Source organism: Thalassophryne amazonica, chromosome 8 (genome assembly GCF_902500255.1).
Source record: "Thalassophryne amazonica chromosome 8, fThaAma1.1, whole genome shotgun sequence".
NCBI lineage: Eukaryota > Metazoa > Chordata > Actinopteri > Batrachoidiformes > Batrachoididae > Thalassophryne > Thalassophryne amazonica.
In genome coordinates, this window is record NC_047110.1 from 76,028,880 (window position 1) to 76,046,326 (window position 17,447).

Here is a 17,447-nt window from a genome sequence, read left to right on the forward strand (position 1 = left end):
AATGTGCCACACATTTTCAGTGGGTGACAGGTCTGGACTGCAGGCAGGCCAGTCTAGTACCCGCACTGTTTTACTACAAAGCCACGCTCTTGTAACATGTGCAGAATGTGGCTTGGCATTGTCTTGCTGAAATAGACAGGGATGTCCCTGAAAAAGTCGTTGCTTGGATGGCAGCATGTGTTGCTCCAAAACCTGGATGTACCTTTCAGCATTGATGGTGCCATCACAGATGTGTAAGTTGCCCATGCCATGAGCACTAACACACTCCCATACCATCACAGATGCTGGCTTTTGAACTTTGCGCTGGTAACAGTCTGGATGATCTTTTTCCTCTTTTGTCTGGAGGACACAACGTCCATGATTTCCAAAAATGATTTGAAATGTGGACTCATCAGACCACAGCATACATTTCCATTTTGTGTCTGTACATTTCAAATGAGCTCGGGCCCAGAGAAGGCAGCGGTGTTGATGTGTTGTTGATGTATGGCTTTCACTTTGCATGGTAGAGTTTTGACTTGCACTTTTAGGTGTAGCGATGAACTGTGTTAACTGACAATGGTTTTCTGAAGTGTTCTTGAGCCCACACGGTAAGATCCTTTACACAATGATGTCAGTTTTTATTGCAGTGCTGCCTGAAGGATCGAAGGTCATGGGTATTCATTGTTGGTTTTCGGCCTTGCCACTTATGTGTAGAAAGTTCTCCAGATTCTCTGAATTTTCTGATTATATTATGGGCTGTAGATGATGGAATCCCTAAATTCCTTGTAATTGAACGTTAAGAAACATTGTTCTTAAACTGTTGGACTATTTTTTCACGCAGGTGTTCACAAACTGGTGATCCTCACCCCGTCTTTGCTTGTGAATGGCTGAGCCTTTTGGGGATGCTCCTTTTATACCCAATCATGACACTCACATTTAGTGTCCTCAGTTCCCAAACACTTGAGTGTTGTTAGAAGGAAAGGTGATGCAACACAGCTTTTTTGAAATGTGTTGCAGGCATCCATTTCAAAATGAGCAAATATTTGCTCAAAAACAAAGTTTTTCAGTTTGAACATTAAATATCTTGTCTTTGTGGTGTATTCAGTTGAATATAGGTTGAAGAGGATTTGCAAATCCTTGTATTCTGTTTGTATTTACATTTTATACAGTGTCCCAGCTTCATTGGAATTGGGGTTGTATAGTCAGGGCTGTGAAAACTCCGTGGATCCACGGAATTCCACGGATTTCATCATGGGGGGTAGTGTTGTACTCTGTAATTGTGATCATCACAGAGTTTGTAAAATGCCTATCACAAAGCGTTCTTTTACAACATCAAGCAAGTTTTATAAATCTGCGGACACTGATCTGTATAACAGATACAAATCAGTATCCGATGAGTTCCGAGAAGAAAATGCCTCACTCAAAGCGTGGCTGTTACAATAGTTGTCATAAAGTGAGACTGGATGGTTGCTACGGTGACACTGTGTGCCTGGTTGCTGCAAGACGCTGTACTTAAGCTAAACGTAGCATGTGTATATCGCATACATTTAGCGCTATTGAGTTTTTAAAAGAAGAATTTTGCGGTATGTCTGTGTCACGGAACGACGTCGGACAGAGAGAAGATGGTGTGAAAAAGTTTGATAAGGAATCAAGAATCCGTGGAATTGGTGCTGGCTTGAATTTAAAGTTGTCTTCATGAACACATCTGAAAGATAAAGCAAACTGCATCTTGTGCCCTCAGTAAACATGGTAAGAATTTTTCTCTCCCTGGAAAATAAACATCGCTGTTCAAACAGGATTTCAGACAAGATGATGTGACTTTTTTTTTTTTTTTATTAATGTTTACTTTCTTTCATTGGAAAAAGACACTGTGGCTTTTCAACTCAATCAATCAACTTTTTTCTTATATAGCGCCAAATCACAACAAACAGTTGCCCCAAGGCGCTCCATATTGTAAGGCAAGGCCATACAATAATTATGAAAAACCCCAACGGTCAAAACGACCCCCTATGAGCAAGCACTTGGCAACAGTGGGAAGGAAAAACTCCCTTTTAACAGGAAGAAACCTCCAGCAGAACCAGGCTCAGGGAGGGGCAGTCTTCTGCTGAGACTGGTTGGGGCTGAGGGAAAAAACCAGGAAAAAGACATGCCGTGAAGGGGGGCAGAGATCGATCACTAATGATTAAATACAGAGTGATGCATACGGAGCAAAAAGAGAAAGAAACAGTGCATCATGGGAACCCCCCCACAATCTACGTCTAAAGCAGCATAACCAAGGGATGGTCCAGGGTCACCCGATCCAGCCCTAACTATAAGCCTTAGCGAAAAGGAAAGTTTTAAGCCTAATCTTAAAAGTAGAGAGGGTATCTGTCTCCCTGATCTGAATTGGGAGCTGGTTCCACAGGAGAGGAGCCTGAAAGCTGAAGGCTCTGCCTCCCATTCTACTCTTACAAACCCTAGGAACTACAAGTAAGCCCGCAGTCTGAGAGCGAAGCGCTCTAATGGGGTAATATGGTACTACGAGGTCCCTAAGATAAGATGGGACCTGATTATTCAAAACCTTATAAGTAAGAAGAAGAATTTTAAATTCTATTCTAGAATTAACAGGAAGCCAATGAAGAGAGGCCAACACGGGTGAGATATGCTCTCTCCTGCTAGTCCCCGTCAGTACTCTAGCTGCAGCATTCTGAACCAACTGAAGGCTTTTTAGGGAACTTTTAGGACAACCTGATAATAATGAATTACAATAGTCCAGCCTAGAGGAAATAAATGCATGAATTAGTTTTTCAGCATCACTCTGAGACAAGACCTTTCTGATTTTAGAGATATTGCGTAAATGCAAAAAGGCAGTCCTACATATTTGTTTAATATACGCGTTGAATGACATATCCTGATCAAAAATGACTCCAAGATTTCTCACAGTATTACTAGAGATCAGGGAAATGCCATCCAGAGTAACGATCTGGTTAGACACCATGCTTCTAAGATTTGTGGGGCCAAGTACAATAACTTCAGTTTTATCTGAGTTTAAAAGCAGGAAATTAGAGGTCATCCATGTCTTTATGTCTGTAAGACAATCCTGCAGGTTAGCTAATTGGTGTGTATCCTCTGGCTTCATGGATAGATAAAGCTGGGTATCATCTGCGTAACAATGAAAATTTAAGCAATACCGTCTAATAATACTGCCTAAGGGAAGCATGTATAAAGTGAATAAAATTGGTCCTAGCACAGAACCTTGTGGAACTCCATAATTAACTTTAGTCTGTGAAGAAGATTCCCCATTTACATGAACAAACTGTAATCTATTAGACAAATATGATTCAAACCACCGCAGCGCAGTGCCTTTAATACCTATGACATGCTCTAATCTCTGTAATAAAATTTTATGGTCAACAGTATCAAAAGCAGCACTGAGGTCCAACAGAACAAGCACAGAGATAAGTCCACTGTCCGAAGCCATAAGAAGATCATTTGTAACCTTCACTAATGCTGTTTCTGTACTATGATGAATTCTAAAACCTGACTGAAACTCTTCAAATAGACCATTCCTCTGCAGGTGATCAGTTAACTGTTTTACGACTACCCTCTCAAGAATCTTTGAGAGAAAAGGAAGGTTGGAAATTGGCCTATAATTAGCTAAGATAGCTGGGTCAAGTGATGGCTTTTTAAGTAATGGTTTAATTACTGCCACCTTAAAGGCCTGTGGTACATAACCAACTAACAAAGATAGATTGATCATATTTAAGATTGAAGCATTAAATAATGGTAGGACTTCCTTGAGCAGCCTGGCAGGAATGGGGTCCAATAAACATGCCGATGGTTTGGACGAAGCAACCAATGAAAATAACTCAGACAGAACAACCGGAGAGAAAGAGTCTAACCAAATACCGGCATCACTGAAAGCAGCCAAAGATAACGATACATCTTTGGGATGGTTATGAGTAATTTTTTCTCTAATAGTCAAAATTTTGTTAGCAAAGAAAGTCATGAAGTCATTACTAGTTAAAGTTAATGGAATACTCAGCTAATCACTCACTTTTAATGGATTTACAGGAATTCACACAAGAATATGTGACTTTTTATTAATAAGCTATGTTATTGATATTTTACCATGACTTTCAAAATATTCTACAAGCTTTAGGTGTGGTTTTTGAAATGCTTTAACAGTCTTTTCAGTCTTCATGAATTTCATGTAGTTTAATTGTTGTGAGTTAATGCATAATTTGGTTTACAATTAAAAGGAAAATCATTCCAGGTCTTATTTCCGTGTCATATTTTATTATTTCAACATTATCATTGACAGTTCAAATGAAAGGTTGAATCTAGAATCATTTAAATATACACTTCTTTTGAGATTTTTTTTTTCTTCTAGGAGATGCTGAAAATGTATCATTAGATACAAAATTAATTTGGTTTCTGTGGCTCTCCTGGGAACTGTGCCCCTAGACCCCCTGCAAATTTTCTTCAGATTTCACACTTTTTTTATTCTACAGCCCTGTATGTTTCATGGCATTTGGTGTTATCTATTAATCCTAAATAATGTTTAAACTGTTAAAAACACATTAGTGTTGGATGGCTATAGCATTTTCCACCATGGTCAAAAATGTACATATAGTCGTCGTGTGACGTGTTGAACCAGAATATATATTTTGCCAGTTTTAAGTTTGTGTGATTTTTGTGGTAATTACGACATGTCATAAACCATCGCTCTGTACAAATTAAAAATCATTGTAGGCAGGATTTCTATTTCCCAAGCATCCCTTCCATGAAATCTTACACCAAGTCATATAAAAAGTCAAGTTTGTAGTAAATTGGTGGCGTTGTCTTCCAAAACTTGGATGCAGCATGGTTTGGTATCATACGGGCACAGCAACTTGCTGAAATGTGGGTGACTGAGTTTACAGCAGTGAGGAGAAACAAAACTGAGATTTTGGGGAGGGAAAAAAAGTTTGTTTTTGAAAATTTTGAATAGTTAAGGATAAGAATAGAGATTGAAATCATTTTATTTATTTATTTTTGTACTCAATTTCAATTTATTTTCATTTATATAGCGCCAAATCGCAACAGAGTTGCCTCAAGGCGCTTCACACAAGTAAGATCTAAACTTACTAACCCCCAGAGCAACAGTGGTAAGTAAAACTCCCTCTGAGGAAGAAACCTCAAGCAGACCAGACTCAAAGGGGTGACCCTCTGCTTGGGCCATGCTACAGACATAAATTACAGAACAATTTACAGAACAATTCACAAAATGAATATACTCTTATGGATCTGTCTTTTCAAGCAGTATTGCAAAGACTCTGGAATACACTTCCTCTGAATTGATGCTGTACAGACTCCACTGACTCTTAAAAAGCAGCTGGAGACACTTGTATACAGACACCCTTTCAGTTCGACTTGTTGTTGTGTTTTCTGTTTTTATCGTGCTTTGTGTTTGGGATTTTATTTTCAGTTTTTGTGAAAATAAAATCACTTTGCGATTTTTATCTGTGGTAAGTGCTACATGAATAAACCTCACTTACTAGAATCACAATTAACTGAAATCTGTTGGGGGGGGTGACTTCCACCTACTTTTATAAACAAATAAGCTCATAAATATTACAAAGAAATTTAGATTGACATGGATCTTTAACTGACAAAATGCTACTGTACCTTTGCTTTTGGATATGAAGGAGTTCATGATTTTGTCTCAGATCAACAACCTGAAATGTTACACTATGCCCCCAACATTCCCAACCCTCCAAATTTCATGAATGGTGAGAATTTTCTCAGTTAATGCACCTGAATGAAATACACCAGAAGGCACCATGACATTGCTTTCAATCTATTAAATTTTTTTTAATTATGTTTCCCTCCTGCCCATCCCATTTGCTTGTGTTTGATTGAACAATAGCCAGATGTGAAATAAAACAAAAATATGTTAGTCATCCCATTATTGTGTAGCTATCTACAGGAATCAATTAAATCAGAGTTATACTTTGTCAGTTTTTGTGACTAAATATCATGAAAAAGTCAGTCATTTTGATCTTGAGAAAAAAGAACATGGCAGTATTCTTGTAAATGCAGTTTATCACCCCACTTGCAGAAATAACTGTCCCACACTGTGAAGTGACAGTTTAATGACTTTAATAATAAACACTGTCATTTGTTTCTCTGATCCTAATTTTCTTCTGTTGCTTGTCCTCAATGACAGAGTCAGTATATGACCTCCTCCCCAAAGAGCTCCAACTCCAGCCTGCATCCACCCAGACAGACCCATCCACCATGAGTCAGAAGAGTGGGGGAGAGGCTGGACCTCCCCCCTCCACTGCCCTGGCTTCAGGTGAGCTATGTTCTCAGTGTAAGAAAACCATGATCTGGGATCAGTTTCCCCTGCTAAAACTTTCCCCAGACAGCAGGGCTAAAAATATTGAAATGGCCTTGTAACAGTGCCTGGGGCAACTTCACCTTTTCTGAGATAAACATTTCTGAATCTGTAACCTTTATGTTAATGTAGTTTTAGGTGTGGATATGTTTTATTAGTCTGTGGTGGTACCCAATGTGAGTGGGGTCAAGGTGTTGCATCCAGTTTTTACATTTACGCTCATGCTGTATATCATATTCTTTGGTTTTCAGTTTTTCATACTGGTGAATATTTATCTTGATATTACAGGAGTTTCAGTAGCTACTTTTGGGCACTATTATCAGGCTACAGTTTACTTCATATATTACAATATTACACAACTTTTGTAACTCAGGCTTTGGTAAATCCATTTGTAACACCAAAACAGTTTTCCACATGAAGAAATGTATAATTCCCCCCCATAAAAACCCCAAAACAATTAAACTGCTTATTTTCAGCTTTAGAGCCAGTTTATTCCTCAAGTCCCATCAGCATCTCCCTTGATTCACTCGGGGTCACCACAGCAGATTCGAGGTGGACCTGCATGTTTTACACCAGATGCCCTTCCTGACGCAATTCCATATTGGCGACTGGCTGGGGTGGGTTTGATCTGGGAACCTTCCGCAATGGAAACAAGCACATTTAACCGCTTGGCCACCACCCCAGCCTATTTCTCTCTATGCAGTGTTCTTGACAAATATTTCTTACATGTTCTGAAAACTGAAATTGTTCTGAACTTTCTGATGTGCAATACATTGGCAAATTACCTTTTTAAAGGGGAGCAAGTACCATAAAATTGAGAAAATACCCTTGGACCCCAGAGGGTTAAACACAAAAATAAGAGCTCTGAGTGTTGGTGTGACATTTTCCCATTTTTCATTTCTCTTTCCTATTTACTGTCAAAGCTACTATATTTTTGCTTGGAGTGAGCTCACAGTACTGAGCGTGGGTGGAACTCTAGAAGAAAACAAGCTTTGTGAGTGGTGCCTGGTTGAGAGGAAAGTTCTAAATAGTTATTTTATGACCCTCTTACCAGACACATAGACATTCTCGTCTTTTTTCTTTCATTTCCTTAATTACACATTTATAACTTTCAAGGCTATCTTTATTCACTAGTACTATTCATCTTAAAAGTAAGCTTCTTCGACTGCTTCTTTTTTGCACTCGGGGTCGCCACAACAAATCTGAGGTGGGTCTGCATGTTGAATTGGCACACGTTTTACGCTGGATGCCCTTCCTGATGCAACTACACATTACATGGAGAAATGTGGCAGGAGTCAATTTGAATTGCGAACCTTCCGCACTGAAACCAAGTGCACTAACAACTTGGCCACCACCCTTATTTTATTTGAAAATATTTACTTAAAATATGACCATTCTTATTTTGTTTTTGAAAAGACATCAGATGCTATCTAGGTGCACATACAAATGCAGGCTTTTTCTGAGGAGCCCCACTGAACTCTCTCCCATTCAAGTGCACAGATTATGAAACCATTGATTTTTTTTTTTTTTTTTTTTTTTTTTTTGTGTGTGTGTGTGTGTGTGTGTGTGTAATTTTTGAGTGCAGTATCAGGGTTCTAGCTAGTGCAAACTTGCGTTATGGCCCATTACGATATAATTTTGGACCATTACGCTTATTTTGGACCTTTTAATCAACCGTTTCTGCAGCGCGACTCCAGTTTGAAGCGTGAATGAAGCAATGCTTCGATTCAGTGGCTTGTGACTCTTTGATTCACTGCTCTTCAGAAGCGGTAAGACCGCTTCTTAACCCCTCTCAAAGCCATTAAAATATCATGAGTCATTTTTGTGTGTATTAAAGTCGCTAACTGGGACTCATGTCTTGTTGCAGTCAACAAACGAGAATTGTCCTCCATTCCTTTTCCACAGCTTCAAACGCCACGCGGCTCTTTGCTGAGACAGAGTCCGCTCGGAATTAATAACTTCAAAAGAAATTGCCGCTTTAAATAAAATGACACCTCTTACAAACGTTGCAGTACAGACAATAAACTACAATCGACTAAAATGTTTTTTTCCTCCCAAAATGAGATGTCCTGCTTTCTGTATAAACCTGATGTGGAGCGCAGCGAGCTGTAAGAGCTGAGCTCAGATATGGAAAGACATTCATGCCAATAATGTCTGAAAGGAAATACTTTTGACAAAAACTAACAGATTTTATTTCTGTTTATGTCCAGAGATCAAGGATCCACCGTGTAGAGTTTATTATGTCCAGAGTTTAAGGATCCAGTAACCAATTTCATATTTATTTACTTTAAGACTCAATAAAATGTTGTTCAATTTCAATTTAATCAGCTTATAAAGCGCCAAATTACAACAAAAGCCATCTCAAGGTGCCTCATGCAGAACAGTTCAGCATAAAAAAATTAAATAAATAAATAAATAAATAAAAATTTCAAATACCTAATTAAAAACAGAAGTAAAAGAATAAAACATAAAATTAAAAGCTACTCATAGAGAATAAAAATAGGTTTTAAGTCTTGACTTAAAAATGTCCACGGACTCCAACTGCCTCCAACTTGCCCACTCAACAAACTTCCCCAGCCTTCTGGACATGATGAAGGGACTTGGGCTGTCGGACCTGGCTTTTCCCCTTTGGGTACCCCTAGAATGGCCAATTTTTAGCTTGAATTTTCAAAAGCTGCCCCCCCCCCCCCCCCCCCCCCCGCAGTCGCTTCGCTCCCTCGACATTACCACTACACTAAAATTTTATCCTAGCTAGAACCCTGAATATTTTGGTTGTCCTTTTGATATGCGGATATCAACCAGATATAGATCTACCTATCTGATAGACATTAACTAATTTCAGTGAAGCATCTGACTGCGGACTCGCCAATCCATATATGTGTAACTGCACTCAAGGTATTGGCTAAGTGATTTAAAATGTGCATATTTTACAGAGTACTTACTTGGATCGTTTTTCTGTTTGTATAAATTACTTAAGTGGAGTCTTATACAGCATTATTTTTATACGTCTCTGTTTTAATAGTCTATGATTAAATTTTCATCATATATTGATTATAGACACAACATCATGTTTAGTGCCGCCTTCACACCGGGCGCGATCAGACGCTACAAATTCTGGGGGGCGCGTGGCGACGGACGCGCCACCATTGCCCGGTGTGTCGCTCTGCTTTTGCTGCAAAAATTCGCCCCAGTGCGTCATCAAATAGGAGGAGCTTCCATTCCGCTCGCCGGCTCCAGTTGTCAGTCAAGTTAACATGACAGACCTTGATCACATGGAGCGAGTTGTTGTGGAAAGCTGACAAACGTCATGAGACGTTCCCAATTCAGGGAGTATCATTATTTGCTGCTTTCAGCGGTCCTTCCGCCTCTGCAGGACCTAGTTTGAGGACCTCCTGTCCTTTCACGCGCGCACATGTAAACAATTTAAAAGAAAAAAGAAACTCTGCTGCCTGCTGTGGGGCTGCTGCTCGCTCTTCCCCCAAAAACTGTCATAATTGTGTTTAGAAACCAGTCACCATTTGTTTTATTATACATCTGTGTAGTTAATAAGTAAAATAATCTCCATGGACGATTTGCTCGTGCGCGCACGTAAAATAAAAAGAAAAAGAAACTCCACTCCCGCTGCTGCAGGGCTGCTGCTCGCTCCAAAAACTCTGTCATAATTGTGAAATAAAGGACAAAAGAAACATAAGTCCTGCTCACAGGCTGCTACCAGATACAGAGCATGTTCACATCTTCAGTCAAACTCCAGACATATCCACGTCACTACATATTCAGTCCTGGATTAGTTGTCACGGCGCAACAAGACGAAAAAGTTCAGATTTTTCAAATGGGGGAGGAGGGCGACGTGATGCGACACAGTATCGCGCCACAAACGCGCCAGTCGCTCAAAATCGCTTCACTCGTGTAGCTTCATTCGCGTCCATCGCATCGCGCTGCGTGACTTGGCGCCAAAACGCGTCGTTCCATAGGGATTACATGGCAAACTGTCGCTGCTGTCGCTCACGTCGCGCCCGGTGAGAACGCAGCATAAGAGTCAGAATTACTGGTATTATGTAAATATAGTCCTGAGCTGCTGAGGTCACAGTTGTTTGTAATCTGTTTTGGACATGTAGTATATAAAAACATTTTTATGGTCATGTGTGCAGGTCATGTTTGCCTAATTTCACAAAAGAACAGCTCTAAAAAGTGTTACCCTTGTAGCATGGTGTCCTCGGGTTTTATAGAGTCATCGCTGTCTACAATTTGGATTTTTATTTATTTATTGGATTTGTTTTTATCTGACAAGGGCAAGGGCTTTATCAGCAGCTGTAAACAGTTTTTCCTTCAGTGTGGCTTAGCAAAGCCATTAGGTGCAGCTTATGCTGCATTCACACATAATGACGGTAAGTCACGAATGCCTCAAAGTATACATTCTTGGCCGCTGATCACGAATGATTTGAGGCAGAGGCGTCAAGTGTCCTCAGGAACTGCTGCAACCTGTTACCATGCGTTACGATTAATGGCACGTGTTGCTGGAGAATTATCAGGAACCATTACATACGGTCAAGAATAATGTTACACGCTATTGCGTGTAACAGTGCATCGTTAAGTTCTGTCACGTTGTGAATGAGGCGAATTGTCTCCACACACCCCCATAGTCATTCAACCGTCAGTTGCTGAACAATTCAGATCGCTCCAGTTTGCGCCTCAAAAGCCACAGCAGAAGAACTTTGTGACTGCATGCTTAGTTGGGCTCTGTGCTGTGGAGTGGCGCAGAAAGGAGGAGGAGACTGAGAGCCAGATTTGTGGCTCCACGTAGCTCTCATCTTGCTCTTTTTCCCAAACATCAGGCATATGCAGCAGGTGGAACATCTGGAGGAGTGCACTGAGGAGCACTGGAACGAGACTTTTAGCCGACTTGGCGTCACTGTCCTTCTTCAGCATACTGCAGCAATGAAACTGAATGAGGTGCAGCAGGGTTTAATTGTGCGCACGTCAGAGAAGAATGCTGTCGCGCTCTATTAAGGATCATCACTAATGAAGATGGATCAACACGCTCACTTGCAACCTCCACGACATGAGGCGAAATGAGTGGTGTGTGACATTTGTGGAAGATTTTTTGACAGCCAAAAACACGCTCCATGAAAATCACGAATATCACGCACCAACACGCACTATTAAGAAACATATTCAGATGCATTTAAGTCACGTTAAGAATGTCAGGGATGTCGTATGTCATATTTGCGCCATTCTTGGCGCAAATATGACATTTGTACCGCGCCTTGTCTATGTGTAAACGCACCTTTAATGCTGCTCTCTGAATTTCAAGACTGTATGTGTCAATTAGACCTGTCATGATAACTACTATATTAACTTATGTCTACATATCATACCGCGATATGTGGACACAACCTCGAATGTTGAACCTCAGCTTATTGTTCCCTGTTTCGTACACTTGTGTGTTTGTTTTCATAAGACTGTCACCAGTATTTTGGTTATATGATGCCAGAATAAACAGCAGGGGTTTTGCTGCCGTTATAAGTCTTGGGTGTGGCATCTAAACTGAATAAACAGAGATAAACATCTGAAACACATTTTGCAATATTATCTGCTCTGTCTATTTCATCACTAACAGGGCTCAGGCAACTTCATCACACTCTTGAAAAGACGCACTCACAAAGTGACAGTGAAGCAAGTCAAGATAGAGTTAATCAAGGCTAGTGTTCTAACCTGATGGCTGCATAATGCCGACCAGTGTGTTTCAAAGAATAAAACCAAATGGAGTTCATCTCAAAGCCATGGCAGCTCTGGTGTAGCACCCTTTTGGAAATGAAACCTTAGAGCTTGGTGACATTAAATATCTTTGTTTTTTAAGTACAGTTTGTTTGTTTATTTTTAAACATGCCCCAGGAGTACATTTTATTTGTTTGTGTGGTTTTATTTGGGATATGTCAAGTTTTTTCCACAGTCCATGTCTGAACAGTTAATAGTTCATAGCTCTTTGAAAGAGTGTTCTTGCATTATCCATGGTGTAAAATAATTTTAAAAGGCTATCGTCTTGTTTCATTTATTTCTCAGACAATACATCATTAAACAAAAGTAGTTGTTGTGACAAGCCAAGTAGCAGTCAGCAGTATCATTCATGTCCGATAAATACCTGATATGCAGGATAATATCACCATTGTACCTGGCACTTGTACCATTATCGGGTCTGGTGAATCCCTCCTTGTGACATCAGCCGAATGTTTTCACGTGCTATTTGTCGTACTTTGACATAAAATAAGTCATCAGATAATTTTTGTTATTCAGTCTGCTTTGATGTAGTAGTTAAAATATGTCTGCGCACCTCTTAAAAATGAACTGAAGTAATTGGTCATACCTGAAGGCTGTACCTTTCCATGAAACAGTGAAGTTGCCCCCAGCAGTTGTTGGGCAATGTTATATAAATATTTAGCACAAAAAAGGAAGGGAAAAAAATGCAATGTGTGTATGTATATATGGCCTGATCTTGGATCATGGTTCAGGCTAGCATCTATTAGTAATAATTATTGAAACATTCTAGTGTTCTATGTAGACAGCAAACTAACTGGGAAACAATTATGTTGGACAGAGCGCTTTTGTTAATGCTACCTTTTCACTATCCATGTCTGTCCCAGCTGGCCCTAAGCAGTGCTGATCAAAAGTATGACAACTCTTATGTCCTTCAGATCATCATTAATCAAGTACACATGCTTCAAAAGGTCTACAAATGATCAACTACAAAAGCTACTCCTTCATTCAGTATATTAACTCGTCCAATTTACTGATTGACAGAAGTTGAGTCTTGAATGATCAGCTCTCTTGTTGCTCATTGGCTGTCTCGTTTTTATTGCAGGAAGTTCCCTCTGAGGCAGGGAGTGTCTGCATATAAAATGGTCTGCAGTTCACTGCTCCATAGGTCAGAGGCTTGTTTATTCTGTCTCCATGGCTACGCTCAGTCCCAACCAAATCCGCCAATTGGCATGCGTAAAAATATTGAATGCACATTGCACAAACTGTACAATAATTCTAGAAAAATTAATTTGGCGACACATTATCAGCTTGCAGATTTGGCTGTACATGAAAGTTTGATCAGATTTTGTTGTTTTTACTTTCTAGCAATGTGTATGTAACAGTTTGTAGCTTGCTTTTGTTTTTGTAAACAAAGCATGTCAGTTTTGTCACCATGATTTTAATTGAGAAAGTAGGAATATAAATGTTGTGGGACCTATAGTACCCTTCTCAGCTTTAACTTCAGAATGTTTGATCAATGCTTGACAGCTCTCGCATGCACAGTGAGAGCATATAACCCAAACAAGTCTGTTGAAATTAGAGTTGGGAAGAAGGAAAATCAATACAAATCATGCACAAATTTAGCTGCTTGAATGGGACTGCTAGCCTGCTCTGTGCTGAACATCTGTACTAACTGATTTATCTGATATACTACTACAGATGCCACATCTGCCATCTCAAGCCCCTCTGCCTCTTCCTCCCTGGCCATGGGAGTTCCATGCTCTGGTCCCTCAACTGGCCTCACAACCTCAGACCACATCAAGGTTCCCTCACATCTCCACCCCACTGGAGGAGATGGAGCTGGAGTTTCAGAAATGCAATGCTTGGAGGGTGCAGCGTCTGCCCCCAGCAGAGTCAACAGTGGCACCAGTACTACAGTTGGAGACATGGGGACAGGAGTATTGTCAGGAATAGGAGTGCAGCAGCCTCAGAACACACCTTCAAAATGGAGGCCTGTGCTGAGCATTTCCCCACCGCCGGAGGACCTATTCGATGATAGTCAGATGTCTTGCCAAGAGGAGCCCCCTGTATCTGGTCCAACAGGTCCAGACTCAGAGCATAGCAGCAGCATGTGGGCTGATGACTCTGCCTCTAATTTCAGCTTGCTCAGCTCCATCTCCTACAATGACAACACAGAGGTACCACGAAAGTCTAGAAAACGCACCACGCGCCAACGGCCTGGCCCCAAGCCTACTCCTCCAGAGGACAGCATGGATGTTTTTGATGCAGACAGCGCCAAAGCTCCTCACTTTGTCCTGTCCCAGCTGGGTCCAGACAAGACCAGTCCCTTGGCCAGGTAGGATAACTTATTTATTTTATTAAATGTAATGCACAGTATACTGGCATTTCACCGGTGAGTACCTGCATCCCAGTACAGGGATACAATAAAGCCAATTTAATTTGGGTTTGTGCCGAATAATTAAGGAAGTAATTTTGTCATAATATTTGTTACTCTACAGCACTGTTGAATCGGGAGCTGTGATGAAGGGGGGGTTGTTGTCATGTCAGTTCCCCCAAAGGATTGATGGGAAGGAACTAAAGATTCTGGTCCAGCCAGAGACACAGCACAGAGCTCGCTATCTGACCGAGGGCAGCCGAGGTTCTGTTAAAGATGCCACACAGCAGGGATTCCCAACTATTAAGGTTTGACACAGTGGCCCACCAGCAGCCCACTGATGATCTCTTGACAGGAGACAAATGTTCCTTTAAAGTTTAAAATGGTTGGAAATGACAGCCACAGAAAATAATGTGAAATGATGTATGATACAAGAGAGATTGTGTGGTGTGTCGATGCATCAGCTTCCACTCCAGCCACCACCATCCATGCACAAGTTTGTTTTGACTTGTGAGTTTACAGTAGGTAACCTGCTAGTTTCTGCAAAATGCACACTATTAACCATCAATGGCACCTCCCATATTTTATAAAGTTTGACTGCATATGTATGGTAGCAAGAATAAATTTAGAAATTTGATCAGTAGAGGGTTGTAATTATTCGCAGACCATATTGAAAGTGGTGTTTTTACATTAATAAATTTGTATACAAATATTTGGGTACACCTAGACATATTTGTACTTTTTCAGTGACATCAAACCAAATAAAAAAAATACTGTTATGTAATTTTAAAACTGAAAAACAATCTCTCCAACATAATCTAAATTAAATAGAAATAAACCAAGTATATAAATGCACAGCCATCTTGTCATGTGCAGACCTGATCCCGTCACATTTCAGAAGTTAAGCTGCATGCATACTTCTCTATGAGGACAATAAGACACTAACAGAATTATAATCGGAGCAAATTTGTAATGTTAAGCTAAAATATAGCCAGATTTTGCTGTTGTAATTCTGCTGTCCCCGAATTGCCCGTGTACAACTGTTGCTGCATCAGCAAGGGAATCTGGTGTAAAACGTGCCAATTCGACATGTAGATCTCTCCAAAATTCACTGTGGTGACGTGTAGCAACTGGGTGCACCCAAAAGAATAAAACAAAAGCATATGAATGGAATTAATAACAATTGTTTTAAGTTCATATGATTTAAAAACAAATAAAGCAATGAAAGTATGCAAGACGGTCAAAGTCAGGTGAAATTCCATGTGTCACTTGGTGGTTTGCACTGTCGTTGTTTATCAGTGTTTCTTTTTTCCATTCATCCATTGTTTTGGGACAATAACGTTTCGCTCAAAAGATATATTAATTCATTTGCATGGTTCATTTTTTTTATCCTTTTCTATTCCTGCTTCCAGTTGGAAGGTGTGAATGAACCAGTTGTGCTGCAAGTGTTTGTAGCAAATGATGCAGGCAGAGTGAAGCCGCATGGCTTCTACCAAGCATGTCGAGTGACTGGACGTAACACCACTGCCTGCAAGGAGGTTGACATAGAGGGCACCACTGTTATTGAGGTCCCTTTGGAGCCCAGCAATGACATGACACTCGCGTAAGGATTTTAATTTTATTCAATATATTTTAACACTCAGATAGCTTTGAGGGGTGTAAAAAATAAAAAAATACTTTGTATACTTTTTTTAATTATTCAGTTTCATATCGTTTCTACAGAGTGGACTGTGTAGGCATTTTAAAGCTTCGTAATGCAGATGTGGAGGCTCGTATCGGGGTGGCAGGGTCCAAGAAAAAAAGTACTCGTGCCAGGCTGGCCTTCAGAGTCAACATTCCCCAACCTGACGGATCAGTTCTTACCTTACAGGTCCCCTCATCACCCATTCTCTGCAGTGAGTAGTTTATTACAAGTGCTCAATAATATGGGCAAATAATAATACTCTTCAGTTCAGTGCTATAATGTTCATGTAAATAAATGACTCCCACTCCATTTGCACAAGCAAGGAGGGGTCTTCATTGTAACGCAGACACACAAACCGAGCCTCCCTTATTTTTTTGTATTATTTAAGTAGCTGCCAACATGTACGGAATACATCCTGATGCTTCAGAGTAAAGGTTTTTAATCAGTGTAATAGTGATCTCTAAAGGAAAAAAAACTGATTGCATTGACATTTTTAAACTTTCACACAGTTTGCAGCTGCAGTGCTGTAACTTGCAACATAATGCAAATTTTGTTTTGACTGCTGGGTGCCAAAGCTAGACAGCAAGTGCTTAGTCATGTATAAGATATTACAGCACCTGTCCTTTTATTTATCCATTTTTCTTCAGCTCAGCCAGCAGGAGTGCCAGAAATTTTGAAGAAGAGCCTTCACAGCTGCTCAGTGAGAGGAGGAGAGGAAGTGTTCATCATTGGAAAGAACTTCCTGAAAGGAACCAAAGTTATTTTTCAAGAGAACATTGCAGGTGCTGTAGCCAGCTTGATGTTGTCTGCAATTTCCTCATTTACAGTATTATACAGTGCATCTGGAAAGTATTCACAGCACTTCACTTTTTCCACATTTTGTTACAGCCTTATTCAAAAAAAAAAAATGGAGTAAATTATTTTTTTTCCTCAAAAATCTACTCACAACACCCCGTAATGACAACACAAAAAGTTTTTTGTTTTTGTTGTTGCAAATTTATTAAAAACAAGTGCAATCAGAGATCTCTGACATCCGTCCGGATCACGATGCCCTACATCTGTGGCGCAAATTTGGTGAGAATCCGTGAAGTAGTTTTAAAGTAATCATTCAAAGCCTGTATAAAGAGAAATCTTGATTCTGGATCCAGATCACCTCCAAAATTCAGTGGTGACTTCCGTGCCCTAATATCTATCTATGGTGCACATTTGGTGAGAATCTGTGAAGTAAATCCGTGGCAGCATGGTGGTTTAGTGGTTAGCACTGTTGCCTCACAGCAAAAGGTTATGAGATCGAT

The 17,447-nt window shown here is 40.1% G+C and overlaps 1 protein-coding gene across 4 annotated transcripts in view; it reads left to right on the forward strand.

Moving 5' to 3' along the window:
* Positions 1 to 17,447, forward strand: part of LOC117515914 (nuclear factor of activated T-cells 5-like) — a 51,572-nt gene that overhangs the window by 22,283 nt on the left and 11,842 nt on the right. The window contains exons 1-8 of one of the 4 annotated variants that reach the window (XM_034176688.1): positions 6,191 to 6,298; positions 12,979 to 13,062; positions 13,197 to 13,259; positions 13,793 to 14,429; positions 14,593 to 14,776; positions 15,881 to 16,071; positions 16,191 to 16,363; positions 16,800 to 16,934. In XM_034176688.1, the coding sequence (XP_034032579.1) occupies positions 13,840 to 14,429; positions 14,593 to 14,776; positions 15,881 to 16,071; positions 16,191 to 16,363; positions 16,800 to 16,934 (1,273 nt within the window). In that variant the 5' untranslated portion in view covers positions 6,191 to 6,298; positions 12,979 to 13,062; positions 13,197 to 13,259; positions 13,793 to 13,839. Of the gene's footprint in view, positions 1 to 6,169; positions 6,299 to 12,978; positions 13,260 to 13,792; positions 14,430 to 14,592; positions 14,777 to 15,880; positions 16,072 to 16,190; positions 16,364 to 16,799; positions 16,935 to 17,447 lie in introns of those variants that run through there. The other 3 variants (XM_034176687.1, XM_034176690.1, XM_034176686.1) reach the window with 3 other exon arrangements.